The sequence below is a fragment of the Olea europaea genome, chromosome 12 (assembly GCF_002742605.1).
Source record: "Olea europaea var. sylvestris chromosome 12, O_europaea_v1, whole genome shotgun sequence".
Classification (NCBI taxonomy): domain Eukaryota; kingdom Viridiplantae; phylum Streptophyta; class Magnoliopsida; order Lamiales; family Oleaceae; genus Olea; species Olea europaea.
In genome coordinates this window covers 11,061,724-11,075,861 of record NC_036248.1, presented here as the reverse complement: position 1 = coordinate 11,075,861, position 14,138 = coordinate 11,061,724, and the positions used below count along the sequence as shown (strand labels likewise).

Genomic DNA, 14,138 nt, shown 5'->3' with positions numbered 1-14,138 from the left:
CAAGAATCAGTTTCTTTTTATTCCAAGAACCATATACTTAAGGTGAAATAAAAATATTTCCATTTTTTGTAAGTTACCTTGAATTTAACACAATTAAAATCATGGTATTTTTTGAAAGATAAAAAAATCTCCCTTTCTTGTAAATATTGATGCGGTGAAAAAATGTAGTTTTATTTTCTTTAACCACTCTTGAACATTAGGACTTAGGAATCAATGATTGCTCTTTTGGTTTTTAGTTTTGTAACATAAATTAAAATATTAACCTAAGTAGAAATATAAAGGTAATTAAGGGAAATATAATATATGAACCCTCCATCACTTGCAATATTAATTTAATATATTTAATTTATTATGACTGAGAAATTTTGGCAATAATGTCTTAACATTTTTAAAAATATTGAAAGGAAAATGCTTATATGTTCTCATACATGACTCTTGGGGTTCAAGTACTTTCTAGATAAATGTGTTTCATCAAATTGGCCTAGGCTTAAAAGCTACTTTGTTACCGTATTTCTCAGAAATATGTATCTGGCAATTTTGATAGAAAGGCATCCTTTTCGGGCTATATAAAAGCAGCATAATTTGATGATTAGCATTATAACTCCAAGAAACCCTCTATCTTCCTCCTAATTGTAAATCATCGATCGTGGATTTCATCTCCATCCTTGATCACCCTAAAATGGATTGGCAAAAAAGGCAGTGTACTCGGATTCATTTTCTTGAGTCATTATTTTCACATGATGACCATATAAAAAATCAAAACCTCAAGTGTCACATGCTTTTGAAGGGATCCAATGCACGACTACCGACTCCTAGAACAACGCCATAGAGTCGAGTCAAGGGCCCTTAGGGGTCAAAGTTCATTAACCCCTCTTTAATACATCAAGAAAAATGTTCACAGGGACAAAAGGGTCACAAGAAATGGTTAATATTCAAATGTTTTGAACATTTTTAGACGTTTCTTTCTCAATCTAACTACCCAGTAAACATGGACGTAATTTTCCAAAGTTGTTTGGACCACACCCTAAATATTGCAAAAACATAACAAACAAATTAGAAAGATGTTACTTAAGTCATTGTTTGTCTCTATAAAAGATGAGAAAAGAATCAAGTGACACTTTCAAATTTACGGTACAACAGTCGCCAAAACTGAAAAGCCTTTTGCTACATGTCAAATTAATGTTTGATGTTTATGTTGCTGAAAACAGTATATATGTATCTTTATCATATGTTGTTTTCGAGGGCCCTTTAGTTAATAAGACATAAAGAAAATATTAAGAATTATTATATTTTCTAAACATGAGTTTTTTAATGACTAGGCTAGGGGATTCTCATTCTGCCTCACCCCATCTTAATTGGGTATGAGAGCTGGGGTAAGCAGACAAAAATACTCGACAAGGCTCTTTTTTAACTTGATGAGGAGCGGGGGTGGGGTTTGGAGTGGTATAGAGTAAAGAAATGGGACTAAATTAAGAGAGTGACGATATTATTGGCTGATGCATGTCTTGGGTAGTCTTAAAGAAGACATTTTTCATAAGAGTTATATGAACAATCTTAGTAGAAAATGTTATAAGAGGAGAGAAGATCATAGCCAACATGATTTACAGTGATATTTAAAGATCTGCTTTGGTTGCTGATAAAGAAATGAATGGAATGGAATCCCGAAAAGAATTCATACAGCTTAACTTAATTTTTCTCATATGGAGTTGACAGCGTGTATAGAGTCCTTTTCGTCGAATTTTATGTTTTCTTTTACTCAATGAATTAATTTATTATTTTTTTATGTTTCTTCATACATTGAACTCGAGGCTCCAAATTTATATAAAGGGGACCTAGTGGATGTGAAATGTCATATTATTGCATTTATTTAAAGGTTCGTCCTGTCCAAAGAAAACATGGCATCTTTTTAATTTCAAACAAAAGACAAAGTTTGTGTCAAATTTGTACTCTATATAATAAATCTTCTCTGTGCGTTTATATTCTTGCAAAGAATATTGTGATGAATAAATGTAATATAAAAAAATTATATGATTGATAAAGCTATTGTGCATACTGTTCAAGAAATTATACCACTATTTCTTGAGATGATGACATAATATGTTTATTTTGTTGAATCATTTAATCTAAAAGTTTAAGCTATTAAATAGAGTCATATTTACATTATCTAAATATTGTTTGAAACACGTTTCCTTATCTATAGTTGGATTCATTGTACCTAAAGTACTCAGTGCTATTTATCATTTAGCCTCTGTTTGAGCATCATTTTAATATGATTTTGGGAGAAAATTTATTTTGAAATAGTGATTTTTTTGGAGAATGTGTGGTTAAAAAATATGAAAACGTTTGAGGTTTACGTGTAATATTATTTTATGGAAGAATGTGTAGTTAAAAATGAGTTTTAGAAAAAATGTATTTTGAAAATAATTGAGCCAAATAAGAGTTCAATTGAGCACTCTATCAAAGGCAGACGGAGCTAAGCAATGTATCGAAGCTGTTTCAGTATTGCGGGACAATCAATTGTATCACTGTGGACTTAGGAATGGTGAAAAAAATTCGATACTTATAGGGTCCACCCCGAGCTGGATGAGATTTCTTCGCCCAATCAGGTATACGGTATGTTCATTTCAAGATACAAGTTTTTTATTGGACATAAAGAAAATATTAAGAATTATTATATTTTCTAAACATGAGTTTTTTAATGACTAGGCTAGGGGATTCTCATTCTGCCTCACCCCATCTTAATTGGGTATGAGAGCTGGGGTAAGCAGACAAAAATACTCGACAAGGCTCTTTTTTAACTTGATGAGGAGCGGGGGTGGGGTTTGGAGTGGTATAGAGTAAAGAAATGGGACATGGCAATCTATGCAACAATGAATATAGTGGGTCCGATGGATGTTTCTAGTCGTTGACATGATGAAGACGCCAGGAACATCAGCTCCGAGGATGAATATGCAAGTAAAACGATTTGAAAGAAACCACTAGGGGGTGGGTTGGATGGGGTGGGATTCGAGGTGGAAGTTGGTTGGGTCTAAAAAAAAATAAAAAAATTAACTTTTTGTTGTAATAATGTTACACTACTATATTTCGTGCTTGTCTTTAATGATGGCCTCATGAGAGAAATCAATGAACATTGGATGTCCACTATTATTTATTACAGTCAATTTTTCTTTTTTCTTTTTTTAAATGCGTAAAAGCATATTTTCTCGATTTTTTTAATCGCACATATTTCAAATAATTACTTGGAAAATATGCTTTTAGGCAGAATTTAACATTCTTTTTTCACATATTCAGATCAAATACTTGTATGTTTGTGTAAGCTAAGAGTATATCTAATTTTTTTTATTTTATTTTAAAATATGAGATGCTCTTTATTTTAAAGTGTCAACTTTTAAAATCATATTTCCAGAAACTTTTTAAATTAACATTTTAATTTAAAGAGTGTGTATTCTCTACAATTAAATGCATTCAAAATATTTCAATTTTCAATGTAGAAAAATAATAAAATAATCTAAAAAAAAACTAGTATATTGTAGAACCATAATTAAAACATAGTACTTAAAATTTTCATCTGCCACAATAGTACATGACAATTTACAATAAATATGACGACCTCTTATGTAAACCTAAATAAATAAACTCCATTTTTCATATACTCTTCTCCTTAAATACATGTAAATACAATGCCCCAAGTTCGTGTAGCTAAAAAAAATTTATTTTAATAAATTTTGATAATAACTAATGAAATGTGTGGTTGATAAAATTGTGATAGCACTTCTAAGAGACTTTCTATTTTTAAAGAACATATTCTATTATTTGGAGAGTATCTATAAATTTAGAGAGTTAAAATTTTGAAATACTCTAACAAACTTTCTATATTTAATATTTAATTTTACTACTCCCAAAAATATTTATTATTTTTTTCTATTTTTTATTTTAACTAGCTTTTTTTTTAAAGATTATTTTATTGTTTTCCTACATTGAAAATTAACCCCCCGTTTGAACCACATTACTGTAAAAATGAGAATAAAAAATATAGTTGTTATGGACTCTATACAAGATATAAAAAGTCAAATATGGTAGCTTGATGTAATAGATAACAGTCATATTTTTTATTTTAATGATGAAATAATGGGGTTCAAACAGGGCCCAAAACACTTTTAATGCATCTAATTATCGAAAAAATATTAATTTAAAGAGTCTTTTGAAATATAATTTTAAACGTCGACTCCTTAAAATAGATAGTATCTCACGTTTAAAGAGTTTGTTGAAAATACTTGGAGTCTTATGAAATGTTAGTTAAAATTTGTTGTTGACTTTGACTTTAATTTTAAAAAACTATTTAAGCTACAATTGTTATCAAATATCAATGGATGAACATGGGAAAATTATAATGTATTTTGTCTAAGAAATAGTTTGAATGAAACGATAAACTATTTAAGCTACAATTGTTATCAAACTATATCAATGAATGCAGGGGCGAATCTAGGATTTCGACTCAACTAAAGCGATCGTTGATAGTTGGCCGTTGACTGTCGTTAGTCAATGACCGTATAGCAATGTCGTTTATTAATATTAAATTAAATAATATTAAAAAATTTCGATCTATATGTAAATACACTAAAAGTAAAAAATCGTATATTTATATCATATTATAGTTCAATACAATCCAAAATAATATAAATTACATGATACATAAGAATTCTTTATGTTATCAATGCTCGACAAATCGTTTGCTTGACTAAAAGTAGTTACGAGATTAGATATACTACTACAAGAATTAGATTAAGATTTAGTTAAAAAATTCATTTCATAATTAGTATGAGAATTGAACGTTAATCAAAGATTCAATGTAATTAAAATTAATTTTAAAATATAATTAAAGTTTCAATTTTCAATTCTCAACACCAATTCATTACAAATTATAAATTTCCCAATTTCTCATTTTCAATTTTCATAAATCATATATTCACATTTCACGATACTCAAATTAATTTTTAATATCACAATTCACATAGACAAATTTTCAAATAACATATAAATTAAAATTCAATACTCATAAGTCATATCTTATAAATTATTAAAGCATAAAAATTTAAAATGACAAAAACCAACAAAAACAAAAAGAATTGAGTCTTAACATATATCATTTTATTAAATTTAGATTCAATATTCAACAATTGCCATGATGGTTAAGCTTCCAATCATTATAACTAGAGGTCATAGGTTCGAATCATTTCCTTAGGGAATTAATTTTGGTAAATATTGTATAAATAAAAATTTTGCATAATGAAATGGATGGGAAGGAATTGAATCTAAGACTCACAATATATAAATGCAAGCAGAAGAGGGGTTTGAAAATAAAATGAACTACTGGTTATATAATCTAAGATTTTTATATATTATCAAAAAAAAAAAAAAAAAAAAATTCTCCCCGATGAATCCAGCTAGGATAGCCACCTTAACTGGCCACCACCTAAATCCGTCCCTATTATGAATGAACATGGGAAAACTATAATGTATCTAGTTTTAATAAACTATTTAAGCTACAATTATTATCAAATATCAATGAATGAACATGGGAAAATTATAATGTATTTTGTCTAAGAAATAGTTTGAATAAAATGATAATTTCTCATCTAATAGGAGGTTTAAATTCGATTACTATTCATAGATTGTAGAGTAATTGCATGCGTCGAAGATGCAAAAGCCACTACATATGGTTTCTCTTTCTCTTTGGTACAGACCGCACTCTGCATTTGCATTAGACTGGACAGAGAATTGATGTATATATTATATGAGAGCACGGAGATGCCGTGTCTGCGCATTGAAAGCCACCTTCTTGAAACCTCCCTCTCCTCTTACAGACACAACTTGCAGATTTTGCTCAGTTGCAGTGCCCCATCGTTATCACCTCTCTCTCACACACATAAATTTTGGATTTTGTCGTTTTCAATTTAAAAGTGGGCAAGCATGGTATAGTTTTGCTGCTGTCATGTTCATCATATCAATGCAGATTCTGTGTTTTATTGTCCGTAAGATACCATTACTAACAGTTACACGCATATACATACATACATATATCTCCATCTCGGCTAAAAGTATTTGCAGAATTAACATCTACGTTAATGTTTTTACTTATGTACACCTTCACGGCCTTGAATGACAACTTATTAGGGTTTCCGTGGCCTCCCTTTATATTATTTAGCCCTTGTTTGAGTACCATTTGGGGAGAAAAATGCATTTTTGAAGAATGTATTGACAGGAAATTTATGGTTAAAAAATAAGGAAGCGTTTTGAATTTGCGTATAATACTATTTTATTGAAAAACGTGTGATCGAAATGATATCAAAACATTGTTTAAGAATGCATTTTTTCCAAAGAACGGTGCTCAAACAAGGGCTTAATATCACAAAGTGTCGTTAACACTCCTTATACTAAGTAGCTTTACTCTTGAAAAATATGATTTTTAAAATAAAGAGAACCGAGGGGCATTTAAATGTTTAAATAACGTCATTTCTAACTTAAAGACCATTTTGAAGAATTAATATTTAAAAATATAGAGTAAAGTCTTTATACAAGTCTAATTACTATCTTTATACTTAACATTTATTTTAATTTTATTCTACGAGCAATTATCAAATTAAATGTCTCTTCATTTCAAAGTAAAATCAAATCTTAAATTTCTTAATCGTTGATGAAAAAACAATATCAACCTCACATTCTAAATATTCTGCAGTTGCATAGGGTGACTAAAACATGTTTAATTCTCAAAACAATTAGGAAGATTTCGATTTTTGCATATAAATTCCACAAGTCAATCTTTGAATTTTGTGTAGACGTTGGAAAAATTTAAATAGACGGCTATTGTAAAACTGTTTGTTATGTAAAAACTAGTAAGATATCATTCATTTAAACTTGAAAAGTAATGTGGATTTTCTTAAAAAAAAATTCTAAATGTTTTACTTAATAATTTGACTATATTTATGGTTCAAACTGAAAATTCAAGACCTAAGTAGCTATTAACCATTCCACGGGCCATTGACCTACATTAGTTAAGGGTGTGTAATTATGACAAAGCTCTTGATGAAGGTTTTTCTCAAATTTTGATAAAAGTTAATGGAATGTGTTGTTTTGCAGGTATCATAAAATATATGGTTAAAATTGAAATTTGATCGATTGAAAAGTTGATACTTTTCGCAAAATATTTATCTAACAAGATGGAAAACTAAAACCTATATTTAAGCTGTCAAAGAAAGAATGGAAAATAAGGAATAACCACGAGTATGGTTATAGATGCTGCCGAAAGAGAGTTGAAGACTTTTTTTATCTAAGATATCATGAAGATCATCACCGACTTTAAGGAAGCTCCATGAATTCTCTAGAAAATTGGTGATGATTCATTGCTAGAAGAGACTAGAAGAATCTAGAATGCATCCATGCCTAGAAGATGTTTGAAGAATCCAATTACTATTACCACCATTTATGGATGTATCTAGAATTATGTTCACCACCATGCTAGAACTTTCCACAATCATCCATTAACACCGATAAATACAAGGTGATTGTGTCTGCATGAGTGATAAGAGAAAGTGTGTGAAGAGAGTGAGAGCAAATAGACAATGTGGGAAAGAGAGACATAGTGAAATAGTGAAGTGTGTTAGTGAGGAATGTCATCATATAATCAAAATGTATTCAAAAGTGTGTAAAATTTTATTTTATTAATAAAAATTATTTTCTTTTGGAATTTAAACTCTACATATCACCAGTCTCATTTGAAAGTTATTCAATATTTAACAGGCAAATAACTCACATAAATCTTCATTTCCTTTTATGAAGCCCACGGTAAGTGATCCCAGAATATAGTGTATTGATCTTTGATTCTCGTTTGGCAAAAAGAATTTATTGTATAATGACCATAAATAGAATCTTGGAAAATAAAGATATGGACAGACAAAACCAAGTAAATTTGTTGGCTGTACATTGTATGTAGTGTAGATATAATTAAAAAGAAACACATGTTAAATAGTTGTCCATTGTCTTGTTAAATTTTGTTCAAATATCTCGTTGTTGAAGCATGTAGGCTAAGCCTAATTATATTTTATTGAAGCTGAAAATAAATCATTTACTTTGGCTGTAATATAGGAGTAACTTTAATTCTCTTAACTTAAACATAGTTTGGGAAGTTTTCTGTTGCGTATTGTCATACTTGGCCAATTTACCTGGGCTTATGGCCCACTCAGGCCGAACCACATGGCACTCCAGCCGAGGTGGCATATATTGCCGAGGTGAGCTATGGCCGAAGTCCACTAGTCGAGGCACCTTTTACCGAGGCCTGTGAATGTAACTGAGGTCCACATGCTGAGGCCTATGAGCCGCATCGCCGATGTAGCGTAGGGTCAAGCCACTTTTTTTGACGAATAAAAAAAAAAACAAAGAAGAAGAAGATTTGACCCATTAATGTGACGGGGTGGACAACATAACTCTTACCGATTTTGAGCAAAAGATCAATTCAAATATCTTGGATGCCTTATTTGGAGGACTGATTTATGATGGCTGGGGATCCACACAATATTTTATTAAACAGACTAACATAAATAGTATATTTCATTGACTTTTATCAAAATTTACTAAAAATATAATTTTTATCCAAACCAAAGAGGACCTTAATTTATTATCGTATAGTATTATATACTAAACTTGCATTTACAATAAAATTTATCTTTATCCAAAAACTTAATAATCATCGCCATTAAGGCCTCTCTTGGATAACAAAATAAATTTTTGTTGTTAAAATCCAATTAATTTTAGATAAGCAAGCTTAGCTAAGCTTAAAATAAGTAACTTTATAAAAAGTCCATCAATAAAAAAAATAAAAAAAAATGAAGACATTTACTACAAATATAAAACCAACTTTACCAAGAATAATCGTCATGATAAAGTTTTCTACAGCGGTCATGAAAGATGTCGTTATGGAATAACAAAGTTATGACGCTATTTGTAATAATTTTTACATAACTAGTATAGATGAAGCTCTAGCATTGTTAATATAAAATTTCTCCTCTTAAATATACGATAATGGTTAACAACTTAGAGAGTAGGCTGTCCATTTAACAAGATTGATATTTACACCATTATGTGGTGACAGGAGTATTACCAGAAAATTGCCGAAGTATAGTTGTCTTCAGGTCTAATTTTGTATTCCTCAAGACGGGAAAAGTCCAAGTGTTTTTTTCTTTTTACATATTTAGTTGGAGGTGAGGTTTCCCTCCCAAGTATGTACTCTAATTATTTTATTTTATTTCAATAAAACATGACAAATGTGGTTTAAAAGAGAGAGGTTGATGTTTACGATGGAATTTCAAAAATAAACTCGACATTAGAGCTTAAATAGCTCAAACGAGCATGTAAATTCTAAAATTGACATGTCAAATGAGTTACCATCTTATCAGCATTTAAAGATAACATAAATTATCAATTATCTATAAAAAGAACATACATATGAAATGCAATGAACGAGTCTCCATCTCCCATAAAGAGTACTGAAATAAATATTTTTTCTGACTACCTTCTTCCTCGAAGTTTCAAAATAGTCATCTTATAATAGTCAAAATAAAATGTCAAAGTTTTATAAATTTATTATATTTAAAAATAAAATAAAAATCATTCCAATATCCTCCATTTATTCAAAAACTCATTTTTCGAAACTAATTTTCAACCGCAAATTCTACCATAAAATAATATTATACTTAGATCGAATTTTTTCTTTTTTCTTTTAGCCAAGTTTTCTTATAAAAAATCACTATTCTAAAATATATTTTCTTACAAAAAAGAGGCTTAAACAAGAGTAAAATGTCATATTCAACATTATTAAAAATTACTTTTATTTTATTCATGCCATCTTTTTCTTGACTCCTACCTTGTATTCATTTTGTCCTACCCTACTTGTCTCCTCTTTCCTCCCTTAAAGCTTATAGTCTGCTAAACTAGGAATGAGTAATGTTATTTAGCCTATAATGATAATATATATGGTGCTAATATGGTGCTAAATTACAAGTGGGTTTGTCATTTAGCCTATGACCTAACACTACATAGATTAGGGTTATAATTATAATGAGACTGAATAGCATTACTTTCTGAAATTACTCGAGAATAGTTCAAAAGCCTCTTAAACGGTTGAGTAGCAACTTAAAAGTCTCTCTGAACTATATTGAGTGTAAGAGAGGGGACATAATACATGGTGTGGAATGAGAATAGTAGTTAGAACAAGATGACATGAATAAGCAATAAATATCAATTTCGTCATTTTGACCCGCATTTTTTAAAATTCATTTTCAACCACATGAATTATAGGATCCACACTTTTATCAATTTTTCAACTACATATTTCATCAATTTTTATCAAAATCTATCGAATTTAAATTTTATCAATACGTGTTTATGAAAAAAAAAAAATCTTCATCACATAGTGCATAGACATTGTAAGAATATAATTATGTGCGATGTAAATACTTTCCATCTTTGCCGTTTAACATTTTGAATTAGAACCCTGCTTGGTGTATAGAATTTATACAGATGGTGAGGTGGCGTCATTTCATTGGTGTTTGAAAAAAAATAAAATTGACCATTTAGATGCCGCCAACGCATCATTTGGAAAAATTCTATCAAAAAATCATCTTATGATTACTCTTACGTTTTCAAAACGCGAGACAATTGATTAATGATTATTGAACACAGTCGAAGTAACAGTTCTACTCAAAGAATTTTTACCAGCTTTTTAGGTTTTATATACCAAGTACAAAAACATAAATATTCTTAAATTCGAGTATCTACTCATTGTCTCAGTCTCATTTATATATCCATTTCTCTCTTGCATAAACCTTCACTGCGTCTCTCTCTCCTCTTCTGGAAATAATCCTCCAAAGAATCCACATTCTTTCCCTTTGCCCTTTCCCTTTACTCCAATGTCACTCTCGTGATATTTCTCGTCAAATCCATGCAAACCCCATATAAAATTAGATTTTGATGTTGATAGATCGGACCCTTTCAATCAGTCCATACTATATATTTCTTGTTATAGTTCCTTCTTTTAGCGCTTCATTTTTTCTTGATCTTCCGGCGAGCAACAAACGTAGCCCCTACCCCGGAAAAACACCAAGCACGCGTTGGCGCGGAGTCAGAATGACCAACTACTCAACTAGCTAGCATGCATGTTTGGTTAAGCTTAAAAGTTACTAAACATGTTCAGTTTGAGCTTTCTTAAAGTTACACTATGTTGAAATTTTAGTTCAAAACTCACGGTTTTAAAAAATAAATCTTTACTTTCTTTCTGAAAAAGTACTCTTTATTTCTTTTTAATCAGTCGACATTTCTGTAAGGTGTTTTTAAATGGATGGTGAGAATTTATTTGACTTTTTTGAGGATTCTGAGTTTGGTACTGAATCTACCATTGGCGGGGTCGGCGTCAACCCGGCGTCACCGGACGATATTTTCAGTATTCTTGAGGCTTTAGACGGGGTTTCAGGCTTTAATCTGGAGACAGTACCAGTGAATGAAGTAGGATTATTGGTTTCTCAGAAGTCTAATGCTTCGAGTGTTGTTCAAGAATCTGAAACTGAATTTGAAGCTTCACAAAAATGCAAGAAACAGAAGGTGATTGCAACAGCTTCAACGGAAGCCGCCGTTGATGGACAACAAAGAATTTCTCATATAACAGTGGAAAGGAACAGAAGGAAGCAGATGAATGAGCATTTGATTGTCTTGCGTTCTTTGACGCCTTCCTTTTACGTTAAAAGAGTAAGTGTCCTTTTATTCTTACGTTCTTTTAGTTTTCCTTAGGACTAAACTCGATTTTTGGTACGTAAGTAACAAAGAAAAAAAGCTAAAAACTTGTTATTTATGCATTTCTATCTACGGCGTATTCAACTTACCAAAAGTGAGGTAAGATTGTGCTATAGGAGTCAACAATGTTAGATTCAGAATAAAAACTGATAGCTTGTTTGGCTTAACTTATAAGCAAATAAATGGCTTCTTCTTATTCCGGCAATCAAGAGTGGCACTCCGGAAATAAACAACCTTTTTTAAAGAAGCAAAGCCAAATATTCGATGAACTTCAAATTATTTATGTTGCAATATTTGAAGTCACTATTATCCTTCAGATGCACCTTTGCCACAATACCAAACGGAATTAGCTAGTATATACAATGTTTTAACTCCTGTTACTTTATAACATTATCTAGCACTAATGAGTTTAACTTACAAAACACGTTCTAACTGTATTTCAAACATACACGCCTCTACTTTTGAGTAGGCCGATCAAGCGTCGATAATCGGAGGAGTTGCCGATTACATCACTGAATTACAGCAAGTTTTAAAATCACTAGAGGCCAAGAAACAAAGAAAAGCTTACACAGAAGTTTTAAGTCCTCGTTTGGTTTCAAGTCCAAGACCCTCACCCCTTAGTCCAAGAAAGCCTCCATTGAGCCCCATATTAAACCTACCCTTAAGCCCAAGAACCCCACAGCCATACAGTCCCTACAAAACCTGGCTACATTCACCAACCAATTCTTCCAATTCCTCCATCAACGACAGTGTTAATGAACTTGTTGCAAATTCAAAATCTGAAATTGCTGACGTGGAAGTCAAATTTTCTTGTCCAAATGTACTGCTCAAGACTGTTTCTCCAAAAATTCAAGGCCAAACAGCGAAAATAATTTCTGCACTTGAAGAATTGTCCCTGGAAATCCTCCATGTGAATGTCAGCACAGTTGGGGACAGGATGAGAAATTCCTTCACTATTAAGGTAATTGAAAAAAAAGCAGAAACGCAACTTATTTTCATCTTGTTGTGTGATATTTAGTTCAAGAAATCAAATTTTATGACAATATTATCCAAGTAAACGAAGTAAAGAAGAAAACTTGTCCGCACTTGTTCAACTAGCTCATCTAAAGCTTAAGTTTATTCCTCACATGTACATCGTATTCATTTTTACATCAAAACTTTGGATACATTTAGAGTCCTCTTCAATACATCCCTTGCATACTGGTCAAATTCAATTTTTTTTCCTTGATGAAAGTATGATATATGCACAATTTCTATAAATGGTCAAAAATTAAGCGTTTTAATGTAAAAAGAGTTAGGGGTCCGGAAAGAAATTTTAAGAAGTGACGTATGATACTGGACCTCAATGTAACATAGTAATTACATATTTACTCTTGGAGAGAACATTTTCACAGAAAACTAGGACATGTTTTTTTTTCCCTTATTTCCATTATTATTTTCCACAATTTTTTATGTATTCTTGTTTTATATATATATATGACTGAATACAGTGTTAATTTATATAAAATTGAAGCTAATGACTGTATATGTCTCGCTTTGCAGATTGGAATTGAATGCCAACTTAGCGCAGAGGATCTCGCTCAGCAAATTCAACAAACATTCTGCTAAGTTCACCAATATTTGTTCCCAATGTGCTTTGTTTAGTATGCCGAGTTAGATAAGATAAGATAATATAATGAACAAATTTTTATTTTCTCTTGTGGTTTAACATTGTCTCGTACTGTACAATTCTCCAACATGACATGCGCGTTTACGTTGACTGGATTCCCTTTCTTTCTCTCGCTCTCATTCACACAAACATAAACGCAGACATTGACTGATCACTCACTCGGAAGAAATAAAAGCAAACGTGGGAAAGCATCAACCACCATTGCTGTTACTGATGTAGCTTTTATCAGCCATGACTAGTTTTTGAATTTTTTTAGCATAACACTATTCTACTTTGAATCTATTTCAGTTTCTTGTTGCCGACTTAGTGTTTTTACGTTGCTACGATTCTTGAAAATTTATAATGCAATACACAGAATGTTTAAAAAGTCGATCACGACATTCATCTGAAAAAGTGAAGGGTCAAATTTCCCATTTTGATTAAATACGTTAAATAAAGAAAGAAAAACAAGAATTTGACGGTCAATCGATTTGGTTCTTACAACATTGATATAAACATTTAAGCAAAATCAAATCAATCTCAAAAACAAAATTATCTAAGGTTAACGAGGGGTGTGTGCCTGGTCCTAGCTAGGTCTGTCGGGCTGCAGCTCAGCTCATTATGTTAGAATTTGAGTGTGACCCAAATTTTT

At 31.0% G+C, this 14,138-nt stretch overlaps 1 protein-coding gene across 1 annotated transcript; it reads left to right on the top strand.

Moving 5' to 3' along the window:
* Positions 1 to 10,898: 10,898 nt before the first annotated feature.
* LOC111406964 (transcription factor SPEECHLESS-like) lies at positions 10,899 to 13,753 on the top strand. The gene is made up of 3 exons (XM_023036315.1): positions 10,899 to 11,793; positions 12,308 to 12,799; positions 13,381 to 13,753. Exons 1-3 carry the CDS (start codon positions 11,386 to 11,388, stop codon positions 13,444 to 13,446), a joined length of 966 nt encoding a protein of 321 aa, XP_022892083.1. The 5' UTR covers positions 10,899 to 11,385; the 3' UTR covers positions 13,447 to 13,753.
* Positions 13,754 to 14,138: the final 385 nt, after the last annotated feature.